Genomic DNA, 18,407 nt, shown 5'->3' with positions numbered 1-18,407 from the left:
CACTTCCATTAGATCGAACTTGAGACCCTCGCATTGCAGAATAAATGGATCGACCAACTAGACTACTTGTTATTGGAGGGCTAACTTCGTGTTTATATTCGAATTTGCGGATAATATTCAGAGCTACTAAGGGTCCCCTTTTGTACGAGAGGCCAAAAATTCTTTCACATTACGGATGAGAAATTTAAGAGGAAATGAACAAGGGCGAAGACTTAAGAGTCAAGAGAAGTTTCTTCACATTACCACAGAGACGTAAAATTTAATATGACAACCTTCATCTTTTAGATGCCACGTGTTATTTTAAACAAAAACGATTTAAACCAGTAAGAAACTGTCACATATCTTGTCCAACTTCATAGTAGTATAACAAACCACCTTAAACGACTAAGGGTAGACTTGTTGATACTATTTTCTTCACAGGAAACAAACCCCTTGTTTCTCTCTCTCTCTCCTTCAATATCTTCATCTACTTCAATATCTTCATCTCTCTACTTCCAGACGCAATTCTTCAATTTCTCCCTATTTCTCTCTCTCTCTCTACTTCAGACAGAAACCTTGATTTCTTTGCGTGGACTCCGCTTTCAAAAACCTATGCTGAATAAAACGTCTTAAGGTTTGATATTAACAGTCACAGCTACTATAATTTTATTGAACATTCATTTACTCTTGTTTTCATTGTAATTTGTTTTTTGGTGTATGAATGTTTATGAAATTCCATGTTTGCTAGATAGTCCTGACTCCTGAATTCTTAATTCTTTTTAACAGTTTAAGTATATATACTTTGAGACCATGATTCATGAACTGTCGTTTATTAATGTAGAGAATATGATGGCTTTGTCCTGTGGCAGAGGATTTAATGTTGTGTTTATTTTGCTTTTCTTGTCAATCGAATCATCCTATTAGGAGAATGATGAACTATTAGAATAAAGCTGATTTTTAGGCTTTGTCTTAGATACTAGGGTTGATTCATCCCCTAATTTTTGAAGGTTTTGAAGTGTCATGTGTGTTTTAGTGGTCTATTGAAGTGATCGACCAACGCCTTCTTGTTTATAAGGTTAAATCTACATATTGGGCACTATAATTTAATGAATATCACATTCTTGACATCACTTTTTAGTGATAAACAAATTGTTAAAGTCATTGGTATTAAACTATCCCAATTTAGTAGTTCCAACAATTGCTTTTTCTTTCATCTTCAAACCCGAATGGACAAAAGACCCCTTAGCTAGGTGGAAGGTTGATTTAGATTTTCTTTTCTAGAACCTCTCTCTATTTTATTTTACCTTGATGCTTATAGTTTGACTGGTAAGTCTAAGATTACAATCCTTCATTATAACAATCTACGTTTCTAATAAACATTTTAAGCTTAGATTTTTTTTCTTTATTTGCAGGATTTTGGTATGCACAAAATGAATAGTTCGGAGAACGATGACACACCCATGCTGTTGGATGGTCAGTTTCCCCAACATGACAGACGTAGGAAAATTGAACCACCACAGTTCATGGCCCGGACTCGAAGTGCATCGCTAGCTATGTCACCTTACTCAATGTCCTTCGGAAGAGAAAGTGACCTTGTATCTTATACAGGTCCATTGACAAATGAAAAACGAACACCACCAATACATGCTAGTGGCCCTTTACACTCTAAGCGGAAGCCTGATAACATTTCCTTGAACATGAAAGACTTGACGGTCCCGAATTCCTCCTCCATCTTGGCATTAGAATATCTGCCAGGTGATAGCCAAGATAAAAGGGAGTCTTCAACTAACAATGGTTATAATGCAAACGAGCATTTATGGCGGTCTGGGCAATTAGGAATGTGCAACGATCCTTACTGTACAGTATGCCCAACATATAATAAACACAAAGCCATACAACAAAAAACCTCAAAATATGAGTTTGACAAAAAGGTAACTCTCTTCCCATCACGGACGTTATTTCTTGTACTTATTTAATGCTTATGATTCATTCTATTAGGTTCTATCATATTATTGCAACGAAAATTATAATGACTAAAGCACTATTAATTTACTCTTTGGGTACTTGTTGGATAATGATGGGTGGTCATGTGTATTTTATACTAGTTGAGATTGTAAGCATGGGCAAAACAACTGGAATTTGGTTGTTGCATTCATAACCGAGTATTAGGATAAATAAAGATTTAGTGAATCAGTATTTGGTACTCAAGCTGATAAGCTTAAACAAAATAGTGATGAAGGTATCTCTAAAAAGGTAGCATTTGCGCAGTGTCTTTTTATACCATTACCAATTTTCAACAGTATCCTTTTTAGGTTCGTTAAGTTCGCCAGTTTTAACTCTCACGTCTCAAGTATTACCTACGTAAAGTAAGGATACAATGTAAATTCGCTAAAAGCATTTCATTTCTTTTGGTTCTTATCCTATGAGATAAATATTGTTTAGTTTAATTTGGCAGATTTGTGATTCTGTTTCTACATGAGTTACATGTTTAACTCCTTGACTTACTAGGGCTACTATTGGTATCTCGTACTTGTTCAACTCCCTACATGGCTACATCTCATTTATGCCTTTATGGTGTTAATTCAAGTGCTATTAGATGGGACAACTATTTTTTAGCAAGCTGGAACTTTACAAAATTACGTGTAGCTATGTTAAAAACTAAAAAGTTTCACATCCTATATTCACACGGAGCTTACTAGAAAGTCGTACCTGTGGTAGCATCATTCAACATAAATGGGGTTTCAGATTCCCAAAAATTCCCATGATACCAAAGCAGAGACAACATGTTGCAAAGACATAAACATTGTATATCCTTGTATTTATTTTTAAGGAGTCATCCTCGTATTTTTATTTTAATCTCATTCTTCCTCCTGATCAATTGAGCATCACATTTAACTAAATGGCCTTTCGTGTACTATTGAGATTTTGTTCCTAAGCACTTTCAGTTGCAGTTGCAGAATGTTCCAGATCACAAAGGCTGGGGAATGGAATCTTTCATGTATTCATGTATTCATGGTGTCGTGAACCCCCATAATAAAGCTGTTCAACAGTGGAACAAATTTTTTGTCTTAGCTTGTCTAGCAGCTATCTTTGTAGACCCTCTGTTTTTCTTGTTGCTGTCCGCAGATGAGGTACAATTTGTTAACCTTTTTTTACAATTACTTTTGCTTGGTTGTCGGATTTGTCAGAGGGGAAAACCATTATGCTAGTTACTTGTGTGTGTGTGTGTATAACTATATTAGTACTCTCTATGTTTTAAACCTTCAATATTATGATATTCCTTTTACCTTCATTGTGTAATTGCTATATGCTAACTGCATACTGTTCTTGTTTCTGTGCATTATTTTCTCTATATAAAAGTATAATTTCATTTTTTTTTATTATAACAGGACAATAAATGTATAGTGCTTGATCACCGCATGGCAATAACAATTGCAGCTGTAAGAAGTTTCACTGACCTTATATACCTTGTGCACATGATTATTCAGGTAAGCTACTATATCTTCCGTTCAATTTTTTGTGAGTTTCATTGGATTATTTACATCATATCTTACTTTGTTAAACTAATCACATATTCTTTCACTTGATTCCTGACTCATTTCACATGTTGGGGCAACTTCCAGAAGAAGGATCTCACTTCGTTAACACTAGTTTTACTAGAAGGATTCTGGATTCTATGAAGGATTCTGGATTCTATTTTAGTTATTTTAATGTTCTTTGCTACAATTGCATTACGAAATTCATTTCATTATTTATTAAATGTTAGTTGAACTAGATTTCCCGGGCTTGTAGACATTAACTATACTAACAATTTGGATGCTGCAGTTTAGGCTGGCCTATGTTGCTCCTGAGTCTACAGTTGTTGGTGCTGGAGATTTGGTTGATCACCCAAAGAAAATTGCTTTGAATTATCTTAGAGGATACTTTTTACTCGATTTATTTGTTGTACTACCGCTTCCTCAGGTACTTTTTTCTCTATCTGTAATAATTTGAGTTTTTTATCTTAAATTTTCTATATGTCATTCTATTTTTGATTGGTGGTTAAGGTTTCAACTTTGCCATATCTGCGTAATAAGAAATCCATTATAATGTAATTTATGTTATTCTTCATCAGTACACTTCATGGTAATGTTCGTCTAAATAAATGGAGCATATCCTCAATTGGTGTTGAATTTGTCTGCTTCTCATCTCTTATCATTTTTCATATTTATTTCTCCTGCAGATTATGATTTTGATTGTTTTACCCAAGTATATTGGAACATCTGCTGCAAATTATGCAAAAAATCTCTTACGTGCCACAATTCTTCTTCAATATATACCAAGGATCTTCCGGTGTTTTCCGTTGCTCGCTGGTAATTCTCCAAGTGGCTTCATATTTGAGACAGCATGGTCAAACTTTATTATCAACCTTCTAATGTTTGTACTGGCTGGGCATGTTGTTGGGTCGTGTTGGTACCTTTTTGGTTTACAGGTCAGTAGAGCTCTTTTATCATCTGAAGTTGCATGTCGAATTTGTTTCATTATCTGTTAGAATGTGTTTTGCATGCTGTTGTTTAGTTTCTTGGCATCCAACTCAGAATTGGCAGCAAGTGGTTATGCCGTAGGCCTTCATTAGATGGTTCAAGGTTGATGTTAGTTCATATGTGTAATTCTCTAGATGCGCCGCTCATGTGAGGTCGTTGGGGCCTATCACGTGTGCGCCTACTCTAGTAGAATGTTAGAGTTTTGCCTATCCCAATCCTAGTTGGATTCCTTTGAGATGCTTTAAAGTTTAAAATGTACATGGTGACCGACTAGTTGTAGTAAATGTCGCTTTTCTCAGTTCTCAATAGCTGTAATTACGTTAAAGCTGTGTAAAAGGCTGAAATTATAATAACATTTAAATGTTTCCCATAATAAAATATTTTAACAAATAAGTGTTGATCAACCTTAATGTGCTTCTTCTACTCATCCGAACAGGTTAGTAGAATAGTGAACCACAGACTAGTTCTAGTACAGCAAGAGTGCATGGGTTGTCTGACAGCATTTCTAGTTATTATGTTGGCTTAGATTGATAGAATGAAGTGCAAATCAAACTGTTATTTGTAGTTCTCCGAAAGGTCTTATGAAGCTCATGTTGTAATATTAGTAAAATATGATTAGATATTTCATCTCATATATGATTAGATATTTCATCTCATATAAAAAAACGTTTCGTGAATAATGAGTAGACCACAACAATTTCAAAACACTCATAGGAAAAAATCCATCCGTTATGGAATCCATATCAATGTCTAGATACTTTCTTGATCTTTGTTTTTACCATCTAGTGTATATAATGGGGTTTGCCCTGACCATAGATTTATATTTTTGGTAATATTCATGATATATCGTATTGATCGCCCATTGCAATTTTCTCTTGTACTATATTTATGCAGAGATTTTCACATTCTCACTAAACCTTTATGAACTTTTTTCGGCAGAGGGTTAACCAATGTCTTAGAAATGCTTGTGAGCATTCTCTAACATATTGTAAGGAATTTTTGGATTGTGGAAACAATGGCGAAAATATTGACAGGTTTCGAGATAATGGGAATTGGTCAAGCTGGACAAGTAATTTAGATGCCACCGACTGCTTCAACAAAGATGGCCAGTTTAAATATGGGATCTACCAACAAGCTGTTGGAATTACGACTACTCGTAGTAACATTGTTAGATATATCTATTCCTTGTTCTGGGGTTTCCAGGTACTTATGACATATATTTATAATATTTAACTCTTACTTTTGTACATATTTACTACATCGTTCTAATCTGAGTGAAGTCAGTGTGCAAAATCCACTATATTTTTAGTAAGCTTGGTTTCCTTTTCTCATGATTTTCATATTAAAGTTGAGGTGAGATTGTTTCTTGGTGTTCGTGGTAATGACACTCAGTACCTATAGGTGCACAAATGGGCCTTGATGCAATAACAATAAATGTAACTATGTCCATTATTGGAATGTTATCCTCACCTACATCCGTTTTGCACAAGTAGTAAATGATATATTCAATTAATTCACCAGTTTTTCTTTGAGTTTTCATACCTTAATATCTAGTTACCTAAACATTGTAAAAAAGACAAATGTTGTGCCTTTATATTGCTCATAATTTTGTTTGGCTGTATAACAAAGTTACTTAACTTCTATTAGCCATAAATGGCATGCTTCAGCTGACACAAGTAGGTTTGTTTTTGTTGAAAGACACTTGTAGGTTGAGATTAGGATCAACCAAAGTTCCCAAATAAAGTTATGCAGCTGATGGCTAGAGAGAGTGCCCACGAGGACACACACTTAGTTATTACATTATTATTATTCAACCAAGATATTTTAAGTTCCTTTTATTTAATATTGGTAGATATTTAGAGTTATTATTTGTTTAAAGTAATGATGGGTATTTGATCCTAGGATGAAGAAATAGAGCCAAACAAAGAAAACCAATCTTTAGCAATGAGAAGTAGTTCACTCGTGGGGCTGGTCGACACGCATAAGGAAGGCCTTGGTTCTTTTTATTCATCAGTTGTTCAATGTACACAATCTTTGTTGAACTTTCTTGAGTTCTTATTTTTTGAACAATTAGATTGAATTAAAAAGGAAAGGATTACAAATTGCGGGTATGGTTCTTCAAAAGGTAGTCCAAACCCCACCAGACTTAGTTTGCAAACAAAACACAAAAGTTACTTTGTTGGCATGAGGGCCTCCTAGGAGACTGAAAAGTCAATGGAAGTAAGGTATCTGGCCCTTGACATCTGCTTACTTCAATGGAACAGGATGGTCTGGTCTGGATAAATAAAATAGTCACCTGTGTATGCATTTCCTTATGTCCGACGATTATCCTGTTCCTGTCTTTCTTAATCCCCCATAGAATGGCAAGCTAGATGATTTTCCTAAGTTCTTTCCCCTTTTGGGAAGTCTGAGACCCTCCATTGCATGATTCCTAGAGATCAATGACACCTACCATTACCCAAGTTGTGGCCATCAAGTTTGAGAAGAGATCCCATATGGCTGGAGTTGTTGGGCAGTGCAATTGCAGGTGTCTGTTACTTTCATATCCTTCTTCCATCTCGGGCCCGTGAGGCCTAATTATGCCTCTTCTGCTGAGCATTTGTGTCGCTGCTAGCCTGTTTAGCATTACTGCCCACAAGTTGAAGTAGGGATTTGCTTGTTCCAAACTGCCCTTATCTCCTTAAGCTCTTATTTTATTCTTCTCGATTATTTCCTTTTCATTGTTTTGCTTAATGAGCTTCCAGATTGTTAACATAAGTATTCAGAGCATTAAGATTCTAGTAAATTGTTTTAGTCAGGCTCAGCCAGTACAACTTCTTCTCGGGGTCATAGAAAAATCACCATAGTTGTGTTCGGAATTTAGCAACATCCCTTGTTGTAAACTAAAAAGAAATCTAGGCAATCAAAATGAATTTTAAGTGACTCTCTATTCATTGGAAAGGCTGAAGGAGCACCTTATATTCTTCTTATTCTTCTGTAGTTGAGGAATCCAAAATGCACTGTACATGCAAAAGTTACCAACAGTGGACACAACAACTTGGGCTTGTAATGTACCTTATCTTATGCACTATCATTTGACTGTATATATGATTCTTCGGTTTAATCTTGTCTTAATTTCTCTAAGGCCTTCTTTTTGTTGCTATATTGTTATTTTTTGTTGTTAAGACTTAAGTCTCAGCATTTGCTCTTTATGTTGCACCTCTATTAAATTACTTTTGATTACATGGTTTGATATTCTTAACTGGAGAATATTATTCGCGTGCCTATGTTACGGCTTGAGAATATGCACAAGAACTAAATTATTGTGTTTTGGCTTGTGCAGCAAATCAGTACTCTGGCAGGAAATCTAGTTCCTAGCTATTTTGTATGGGAAGTACTTTTCACTATGGGCATTATTGGCCTTGGCTTATTTCTTTTTGCACTACTCATCGGAAATATGCAAAATTTTCTTCAAGCACTTGGCAAGAGGTATGAAGTCCTTGATGACATCTTCTTCATACAAATTATTTTAATATGTCTTTGGAGCAAGGTATTAACTTCCGATTTCTGTATAAATTTCTGTCCCCGTAGAGAGACAAATATTATGCTTAGTATGAAAAGGATAACAAACTATAAAAACTGTGGAAATATGGAAATTATCTCATTTCAGGTGGATACTGAAATAACCTCTGCAATATTGAACTTCTCTTACTATTTTTCTCCAAATTTGGGTGAAACGTATTGTTCATGGAATGTTTGTTCTTTTTAACAAGAGAAAGAGTCATTCATATTAATATGTGAAAATGTACTACTTCCTAAACGAAAGAAAACCCCAATTCTCCTAGTGAAACGGTTATGGCCTTATGGGTTTGGGTTTTACGGCTCTATTCCTGTTGTTGCACTGCAAAGTGGTTATGAGTTTATGGCATCAGCTGGAGTCTTCCTAGGACGATGCATCAAGCTATCATTCAATGGCAGACTCTGAAGACTGGCAAGGAGGTTTGGAACCTGGCCCCTTTTGCAATCATCTACTGTCTTGGGAAGGACAGGAACGATATGATATCAAGGACTCTATTCCCATAATGTCACTAAGGTGGAAGATGTAAAAGGGTTACCATTCCATTGAAATAGAAACTTTGATTGGGCTAGGTCTAAATCGTACTATGATTTGGTCATAATCGAGAAGCTATTACATGATTCTTTTTCTATATGTTCATTCTATGTTAAAAAAAAAATCGAAAACATTTTGCGAAAATCACGACACAGGTTGTGTCAAACTCTTTCTATTCCCCGAAGCGGTTGTAAGAGTAGCAAACTTGATCTTATCCAGATTCACTCTTCCTTCCTAAGAGATAGCTTTATTTCGTGCTTTTCCTAAATTGGTAATCCAGCAGAGTTGCATGAAAACTCAACTTCCGAAGTTCTTTTTACCTCCTTTGGAACACGAACACTTTCCCATTCTGAAAGTACTTCGATCAAATCTTTAGGATTTGACCAAAGGGAATGTTTGTTATTTCGATTTTTCATGGATATATACAAAGACGAAACTGTAGGTGAATGTTACTGTAGGTTTAGTTTGAAACAGAAATATTTTGTTACTTCGATTTTTCATGGATATATACATTTAGAATAATTTATTTGAATTTGCAAATTTTATTTATTTGCTCAATTGCAATTAACCTGTTATAATATAAGGTGGAAAATTTTAAATATGTGCATTTGCTGTGAACTTCTTTTGGTTGTGGCAAATTTGGATGCAGCCTCAACTTCCGGGTCACAGAAACCTTTTTGGGTATCTAGAACAAATAGTTTAAAACACTAGCAGCTTCCTTGAAGTAGCAATTATATCTCAAACAAATATCGGTCAGTGGATGAGAATTGAGGAACATAACATTATTCATCTGTGCCACGCACAGAAACAACTTCTGGTAATCAATTTAATGTGTGGATGTAATCTTTCAGGAGTAGCAATTGTTGCTTCCATCTCTTCTTGATCTATAAAATCTAACTCGTTTAACAAAACTTTTGTTTTGTCGCTTATCTGTGTAATTTAGAGTCATCATCATATAGAAAACTGTAGGAAAAGAAGAAACAAAGCCTTATTAGTTAAATATGTCATTGCTTGCGATTTCACACGTTTGTTATACACTCGCCCCTTAGATTATTGGCTTTCATTTGTTTTGAAGGAAACTGGAGATGCAACTACGACGTCTTGATGTTGAACAATGGATGAGCCATCGTCGCTTGCCAGAATCGGTGAAAAGGTGTAGCAGTACTCTTTGCTCATCTTATTTCGTCAGTGTTCTTTTTTTACATGGCCTCGTTTCATTTTCTTATGATTTGCCTAGTTGTCTAACTAAATGCTACCATTTTAATAATTTCAAAATTTTTGAGGTTTAGTATTTTCACTACTACATACATGTACTGCGTAGATAATTAGAAGTTCTGCAGAAATAAATGGTTAAGATATAAAATGCATTGAATAACAGACAAATTCTTCTTTATTTAATAACGAGATGGCAAAATTGAATGAAAAGGCCCGAAGTAATGAATAAGAATGAAGATTAAACTGCCAGCATAACTGCCATGAAGAGAACATCCTAACGGGATTACAGGACTCGAACCATATTCTCAGATATATCTTGTGAAAAAAAGAAAAAAAAAAAAAGACTGAATACACAGTGAAAGCTCGTTAATCTATTAAAAGCTATTTAGCAAAAGCAACTAAAATCAAGTAAAAGATTAAATAAGAAGAAGATATGTACAACCAAGAAGCTTATTCATTTAGCACTCCTATGTTGCTTAAAACTTAATTTACTTTCCTAATTTGTTCTTAACTCTTAAACTTAGGAAACTAAATATCTTTTAACAAACTAATACTTCTAATAAAATGAAAATGCTAATGTATTTTGGTTGCTTTTCATTAGTATTAAACGGTCATTCCATATTTCCGTAGTGCCCAACCTCTAGAACTCTCGGCTACGTCACTACCCAGTAATACAAATGTGCCTAAATTTATGTGCTCTTTGTTGTTTAGTAGAGGCAAAATTACTTGAATAATGTTGTATTCTAGAAGTATTTGGAATTGGTTGAGAAGGGAGTTTATTTTAAGAGCCCCAAGTGAGGCAAAAAGTGCAGTATTTGAAGCCTACCTGACTTAAGTAAATGCCAGCCAAGTGAAATGGTACAGTTTCTGATTGGTGTCGACCTGGAAACAGACCATTTTGTAGCCTCGCTTTACACTACTCGTTTATAAACATGTCATCTCACCCCACCACAGCCAAATTAGTCGGGAAGAGTCCAAGAGCTGGCATCCCCAACCCACGACTTGAGTCGGACGGGAGAGCCCTTGCACGGACCTGCTACGGCTCATCCTCCACGGTCACGTCTAGGGCCATAAAGCAATTGTATTTCAAACCTCACCATTTGGGTGTAATCTGTTTGGTTTTCCGCCATGGCCAGGCCTATTGACCTGTGTTTTCTATTGTAGAAGTTGTTGTTGTGGCCCTTAATGTTGTTCAAAAGATAGCCTGACCTGTCTCACGGTGTAGTGTTCAAGTGAAAAGATCTGTAGATCTCCAAAATGTGTTGAACATGAAAATTATAGTCATATAGTGAAATACGAGTAGAACTTTTCAGTTCATAAACAAAATGAACCAGAATAAACTTTACGTCCTAATAATAATAATAATTATTATATCAAAGAAACCGATGAACCAAAAAGATTGTACAAGCCTTGTTCATAATCATTTATTCTTCTTATTCATTATTTTTATAAAGAGTTTTAAGAAGTATATCTTTATAATGTTAATGTTCTTATAAATGTCACCAGAATTTTCAAGTATATACACAAAAGCTTGCTTAAGACATTTTACCAGCCAAACATGTTCAAGTTAAGCATAATCTTAACAACCTTATCATCAAATAATGTAGTCGAGTCAGAAGATCAGAGCGCTTTACTTGGGCTGCAACACAAGGTGTTAATGAGGAAGCTCTATTGGGAGATTTGTCGGAGGACCTTCAAATTGACATACGTCGCCATCTTTTCAAATTTATCAAGAAAGTAAGTTTACTACGTCCTTCTGTACCTCTCTGGTCTTATATAATGCATTATACTTTTTATGTTGTTGAGAATCTTTTTTTTTTTTTGCTCTTGAAATATTGTAGTTACATTAGTGATAGAAGAAATTTCAGGGGGGTTCATTTTCTTACCTGCACACCTGCGATTTCGCTAAAGCTAGGGTTGTGAAGAACAGAAAATAACACCTCTGACAATGTAACAATATAGATGATGACTATTTAACACTCTTAATTTCTTCCTTCCAATTTTCTTACCGTTGTTGAAAAAGGAAACATTAGTTGTTAATATGCCTTATGGTCGGTTAATATGCTTGGGTAGAGTTTCAATGATACAAGAAGAGAAAATGTCTCATTTGAGTGGCTAATTTGCTTTTTAACATCTTGTGGCTTTTCATTATTGGGTCTGTTCATATTCAGCACTCAGGTTATTAAAATGTCCTAGAATCCCGGCTGCAAAAATGATATAATACTTGGAAATATATACAAGGGTATAACCCGTGCCCGCCGGGCACAGGCAGTTCTATAATCTCGACTCTTGAAGATAAGTTTGTGAGGTGTAATCGTAGCCATTGAGATAAATTTGGAAGGTATAATCTCAATCCTTAGAGATAAGTTTAGAGATGTAATCTCAACCTTTGGGCATAAGCTTGGGAGGTGTAATCTTTAGCCATTGAAGTGGAAGGTATATCCTAAAAAAGACACCCTCCTCCCTTATTATATAATATATTACATATATATGACAGTCTTCGTGCCTATGAACGATATAATTCGACCCTTGAGGTGGTATCCACCACACCTATCAGCTACTAATTTCTATAGAATGAGGTGTGTAACACAATAGACAGGAAACCATATTTATTTATTTTTACGTAGAAGCCAAGTTGCAATGAAATTTTATGGATATCACTATTTTAGTGGCTTCGTTCTTGAATGATGTTGTTGTTTCAGGTACGAATCTTTGCTTTAATGGATGACCCAGTCTTTGATGCCATTTGTGAAAGATTAAGACATAGAATATACACAGAGGGAAGTAAGATACTGTACTATGGGGCTCCAGTTGACAAAATGGTTTTTATTGTGCGGGGGAGAATGGAGAGTGTTGATGCGGATGGAAATAGAGCCGAATTGTCAGATAGGAACGTCTGCGGCGAGGAGCTTCTCGCGTTCTGCCTTGATAATTTGTCAACTTACAGAGGTATTCATCTCATTTTTTAAGATTGATGGTAATTGGTAAGAGAAAGCCACCAAATATATCTGACTTAAACCTGATAATAAAACTAGACTACAGTTTCCGCAAGTCTTATATAAATTGTCCACAAAAGTCTTACAGATTTGCCTTAGAAGTACTTCAGAATAATCTATCAAACCAAATCATGTGATATGAGAGAGTTAGGGTTGTCCCGTGAGGTCCGCCTTTGGAGGAACTTCAGGGGCTACAAAATCAAAAGGAAATAAATTACAGGAAATCAATACGGCAGCTAGCAAGTGTGTATAAAGTGCCCACCAGACGGACTTGGAACCGAGGTAGAACTGTGACGATATGGAAGTGAATGACATAGTGGCACTGTATTAATTGACCTGCCCTCGGTAAATAAAAGGTGTGGAATATAATGGATTGCAATTAAGTTGATCAGTCGGCGCATATGATATTGGTATTGAAGTGGTCCAAGCCTCAGAAAGTACTCAACTGTATAAAACATGGAGAGGGTTAAATTTTACGAAGGCAGTAAAGCAACCTGGGTTATTATTCCGATGGAAATCATGTGGCATATTTGGAGGAGCGGACAGCTGAACTCTTAAAGAGAAAGAAGGAACGGTCAAGATTTTGTAAAATGCACACTTGGGCGAAGTACAAAACTTCTCAGGATTTTGTGTCTAAGGCTCTACTACACAAGGAATGAAATTTTGGGAGGCATGGAAATAGAAAAATTTCGGTCATTTCGGCCGAATTCGAAATACAATTCCTGGCATTGTTAAGAAAAAGTAATTAAATTTCCGTTTCGGTGGAAATTTCTGTACGCATGGAAATGGAACTGGAATGTCAACCTTACCTTATTGCTCTTCTGCGTCATAAGCTTATCTTGTATATTCTTTTCGGTTTCTATTAATATTAATTCAAAGTTTCAAGAAAAAAAAAATCAAATATTGATATTACATTTCTTACGTATACCAAACTTATTACCCTACCTCTTACAAGGTTAACTAAAGTACTTGTGCATAATGTGATAGAGGGTTTGGATTAAATTTATAGTATTATAATATTTTATTTTGCAGATGGAACAAGAGGCAGGTTCCCGGGATATCGATTGCTTTCTAACAGGACAGTAACCTGCTTAACTAACGTTGAAGCATTTTCGCTCAAAGGTGCTGATATTGAGGAAGTCACTTCCTACTATGAAGGATTTTTGCGGAAGCCACTTGTTCAAGCAGCTATAAGGTAATTTTGCCAAATCCTTTAGACTTACGGGAGGTGAATATCAAAGATATTTAGACATCAAATTAACCAACTTTTATGTTATCGGCTCATATTTTTAAATTCTGTCTTGATTGAGAATCCACCAACCCCATAGGGTCGGCTGGATCTATATCCGTAACAGTAATTCTACATGGGGATAAGTCCACACACAAATTACATTTTTAACCTAGAAGGTATTTTGTGGCCTCAACACTAGTATGTGCAACTGCAGCCTAGATGACTGTACAAATCTCACATTATAGTCACTCAAGTTACTAAGGTGGTGTTCTTTTTCTATTGTTTGAATCTGACTCATCAGAGTCTGACTTACTTGAGTACAATACTCATTTAAGGTTTTGGACCCGTAATTCAGAGGCTTATTTTGTCTGACTCGCATGGACCCAAAATCAGTATGTATCAGCTTATTCAGACAAAAAAAGACATTCTAATATTAACAAGTAAGCCATTCAGACCATTCGGACGAGTCAAATCTGTACTAAAAAGAAACACCGCCTAAGAATTAAGAAGAGACACCACCTAGTATTCCTATCGACACAGCAAGATATATGAAACGGAGTATCCATATATGACATAACTTCATACATAAGTTTATTAATGGTATTATGTTTTAACTTGATGATAGGTATGAATCACCCTACTGGAGAGGACGTGCAGCTTCAATCATCCAAGTAGCGTGGAGGTACAGAAAGAAGCGTTTAAACCGAACAAATAGCAACTCATTCAGACGGTAAGAATAATCTGCAATCAATGTAATTATTTTTCTCCTGGAGTGCATATAAATGAGAATGTAGTTTGGACTAAAAGGGTGACTATCTGAATACCTATACGCCATAAAAGAAAACTCTTCTTCATGTAAGAATTTAGGTTACTACGTGTTTCTTGGTGTAAATGTTTTGAGATGGAGACAACAAACAAAAAACTCTTGTAATTTCAAACCGTTATGTAGTAATCGATTTTTGTAATGAGATAGAGGCATGTGTAATACTTGTACCAGCTTTAATCAGGGGAGCAGGCCAGCAGGGTTAATCCAGTCCATTAAGAACCCAACAGCGAAGCAATCATAAATTAGTGATACCAAAAACCCTAGGCATAGTTAAAGGAAAATGAGAGTATGCCGGGACATATCCGGGCCAGCCGAATCCCGGCCGGAGTATGTGTCCAGTCATGATCTAGAGATAGATACCCCGGCCGGAGTATGTGTCCAGTCATGATCTAGAGATAGATACCCCGGCCGGAGTATGTGTCCAGTCATGATCTAGAGATAGATACCCCGGCCAGACCAGACACATACCCCGGCCAGACCAGACACATACCCCGGCTGGGATTCAGGGTGGAGTGCTGCCGCCAAAGTAGCTAGTTTGGTTTTATTTGAAGGGTTTCTAGACCTGAGCAACTCATAATGAGCAAAAAAGGCAATCCAACTTATTTAAACAACTCAAAACTGCGAAACTACTTAATATAATTGTATCTTCAGATTAAAACATTATTGCTAAAGTTTTCAGGTAAAAAATAATTAATGTCTCAAAATACCTTTCACCGGAGTTAAATGTTTATGCTGACGAACTGTAGCCGATTGTTTATTATCTTTTGTTCTGATCCTCTATATCGTGATTGTATTCGTGAATTTCTAATCTCCATCAATGTGTGAAATTATGAAAGCCTTGCTCGGTTCAAAGATGCACAAAATGACGAACATTTATATTTTCATTTACCTTGAAAAATCATAGGAACATATTACAGAGAAAATTCAATGAGTAAACAGATGAAACAATCAGGACAAATCTTTCTCCGGCCCCTCCAATTCATATATGAGTTAATACTGTCTAGGATTCTGCTTAAGTTCCTGTCGAAGTTCTGACCCTGGTTTTGCGACTTCCACGAAAATGACTCTCCCGTCCAGAAACTGAAAAGAGCATTCATTGTAATTATCGATCCTGAATTCTTACTAGATTTATAAGTCAAATGAGCCAAAACCAATTTCTTTTGGATGCAATTAGCTCCTAGCGATAAAGGAACGAAAAGCAGAAACTTTTTTTTATCGATACACAAATGAACGATTTTTACTCATTTATGCGAGACTGGGAGTGAGATGATCTAGGCCGCGGTTTTGGGGAATAAAAAAAAATCTCTGGGGAATAAAGACTTTAGTCAACAATATTTGACTTAGAAGGGCACTTTCATTTTAAGTCCAAAAATTGACTTTGTCATTTTTGATCCATAATCTTCATCTCCCCAATTCTCCTCTCTCCTGCTTGCTCTCTCTCTCACACACTTTCTCTTTATCGCACTGTCACTGGCTCGCGTTCGCTATTCTTTCTCTCACTGTCTATCTCTCTCCTCCTTCTCGCGAAATCTAGGGTCTAGGAGCGAGAGATATTTACAGCGAGAGAGATCTGCAAAGATAGAGAGCGACAAACCGAGATAGAAATAGTGAGCGAGATAAAATGAAATGAACGCTGAAAAGCTTTATCAGAAGAAGAAGAACCACACAAGAGATATTTGGAATGCACTGAAAATGAGTTAATCTGTTGTCCTAATTGCTGTTATTGATCAAAAATGGGGAAGAAATTTAAACCAATGGAGAAGTTAGGCACTATCTTGAATTTCTGGTTTTAGTAGCTGTTATTGATCAAAATGGGGAAGAAATTCAATGGAGAATTTAGGTACTATTCAATTTCTGGTTTCAATAGCTATTATTGATCTATATGAGGAAGAATTGAGTGAACAATTCAAGTATACCTTATTAAGCATGTCAATGGATATCCTAATATTCGACATCCGATCAGCTTCCGAATTCAAATTTTAAAAAAATATTCGAAATTTCGGATATCGGATACGGATTCGAATGTTCCTTATCAGATATCTGCTTATCGGATACGGATACACTAATATTCGATCCGATAAATATCCGTATCCGATAAGCAATATAAAAAAACTAATAAAATTTATTCATAATAATATATAAAATGTATGCTTGAAATTTATTATTTAGATCTAATGGTTAAAATCTTAAGGAAAAAATTTAAAATTTAAAATTTTGTTAAAGATTGGGATATTTAGTAAACGCCCCCCCACTTATTTAGCAATATTAGGACTTCACCCCTAAAAACATTATCATTCAGGCGTTAACCCCCATTGCCCTTTTTTCCGTCAAAATCTCGTTATTTAGTGGGTGTGCGAGTCACGTGCTTGTCATCGGACCAAAATACCCTCGTCCTAAGTTTTAGTATATGACCCCCATATATTTAGCTATATTAGGACTACACCCCCAACCAAAATAGTTTGGTTAGTTGTTGAAGGACAATCTGAAAATCGATTTCACATGGATGAATTTCTTCCTTAATTTTTTTTCTTTGATTGATTCTCCTTCTTCTTCTTCAATTTCTTCTACATTTATTCTAGATTTCAATTCTTCTCTAGCAAAATCTTCTAAGATTTCATCTTTTCTTTGAAACCCATGTCTAAGCAATGGACAACTCCTTAAAACAGGACTAGAAGATTCAATATCAAATTTTTGTGAGAAACAATTATAAAACAGAGACTTTTGAAACCAATTACACCATTTTTGGGTACAACTACTACTAGTTGTTCTTCCATTCTTTTTCGGGTTCTGTTTGGTGGATGTTATAACTTGAACTTGACCCATACGAGTAATTTTATGGTATAACTACCTCGGACTGGTAAAGACACGATCCACCCTACCATCGGAAGGTATTAGTTCGGGATAAACTATTCGAATGGACAAGGTATTTTGGTCGGGGGTGTAGTCCTAATATAGCTAAATAAATGGGGGTCATATACTAAAAATTAGGACAGGGGTATTTTGGTCCGATAACAAGCACGTGACTCGCACGCCCACTACATAACGAGATTTTGACGGAAAAAGAGGCAATGGGGGTTAACGCCTGAACGATAATGTTTTTAGGGGTGAAGTCCTAATATTGCTAAATAAGTGGGGGGCATTTACTAAATATCCCTTAAAGATTCGAATATCGGATAATATCCGACATCCGTTAAAATAATCGGATTCGGATATTGATTTATAATATCCGTCGGATAATTATCGAATATCGGATAGCTTATCGGACTCGGATACGGATATGCCTATATCCGATCCGCTAAGTTACTGTTTACAGGCATATACCTATAATGGCTCTAGAAGTGTCTGGTTTGAATCTATCTCTGGAATATATTTATTTGTCTAAATCGTTCAAGGTTTAGGTATTTCTATACCAAGAAAAGGAGAAAAAAACACATGTGTATTTCTTGTTCATGATTTCAGTGAACAACATTAGAAATCAAACATTTCTAAATTTCATAATCTTTTATTTGATAAGTTTAACATATGGGGGATGTTTTGTTTATGAATG

The 18,407-nt window shown here is 35.7% G+C and overlaps 1 protein-coding gene across 5 annotated transcripts; it reads left to right on the top strand.

Annotated features, from left to right (window-relative positions):
- Positions 1-333: 333 nt before the first annotated feature.
- On the top strand, positions 334-15,006 carry LOC147566507 (putative cyclic nucleotide-gated ion channel 20, chloroplastic). 5 transcript variants are annotated; one of them, XR_015230484.1, is made up of 15 exons: positions 349-613; positions 1,392-1,910; positions 2,931-3,110; positions 3,369-3,467; positions 3,805-3,942; positions 4,202-4,450; positions 5,442-5,705; positions 6,405-6,525; positions 7,483-7,547; positions 7,825-7,970; positions 9,668-9,745; positions 11,314-11,544; positions 12,510-12,756; positions 13,836-13,998; positions 14,660-15,006. XR_015230484.1 is itself a non-coding variant. In XM_086653005.1 (15 exons), the coding sequence occupies exons 2-15, from the start codon at positions 1,401-1,403 to the stop codon at positions 14,766-14,768; spliced, it is 2,499 nt and encodes an 832-aa protein (XP_086509131.1). In that variant the 5' UTR covers positions 349-613; positions 1,392-1,400; the 3' UTR covers positions 14,769-15,006. The 5 variants fall into 5 exon arrangements, 4 of the variants coding, with proteins under 4 accessions (XP_086509133.1, XP_086509134.1, XP_086509131.1 ...); XM_086653005.1 differs by having other exon boundaries at positions 11,415-11,544; XM_086653006.1 differs by having other exon boundaries at positions 394-613; positions 2,937-3,110; positions 11,415-11,544.
- Positions 15,007-18,407: the final 3,401 nt, after the last annotated feature.

The sequence above is a fragment of the Eschscholzia californica genome, unplaced genomic scaffold (genome assembly GCF_041429995.1).
Source record: "Eschscholzia californica isolate CP2 unplaced genomic scaffold, dmEscCali1.0.p SCAF_1, whole genome shotgun sequence".
Taxonomy (NCBI): domain Eukaryota; kingdom Viridiplantae; phylum Streptophyta; class Magnoliopsida; order Ranunculales; family Papaveraceae; genus Eschscholzia; species Eschscholzia californica.
This window is presented reverse-complemented; position numbering and strand designations above follow the sequence as displayed.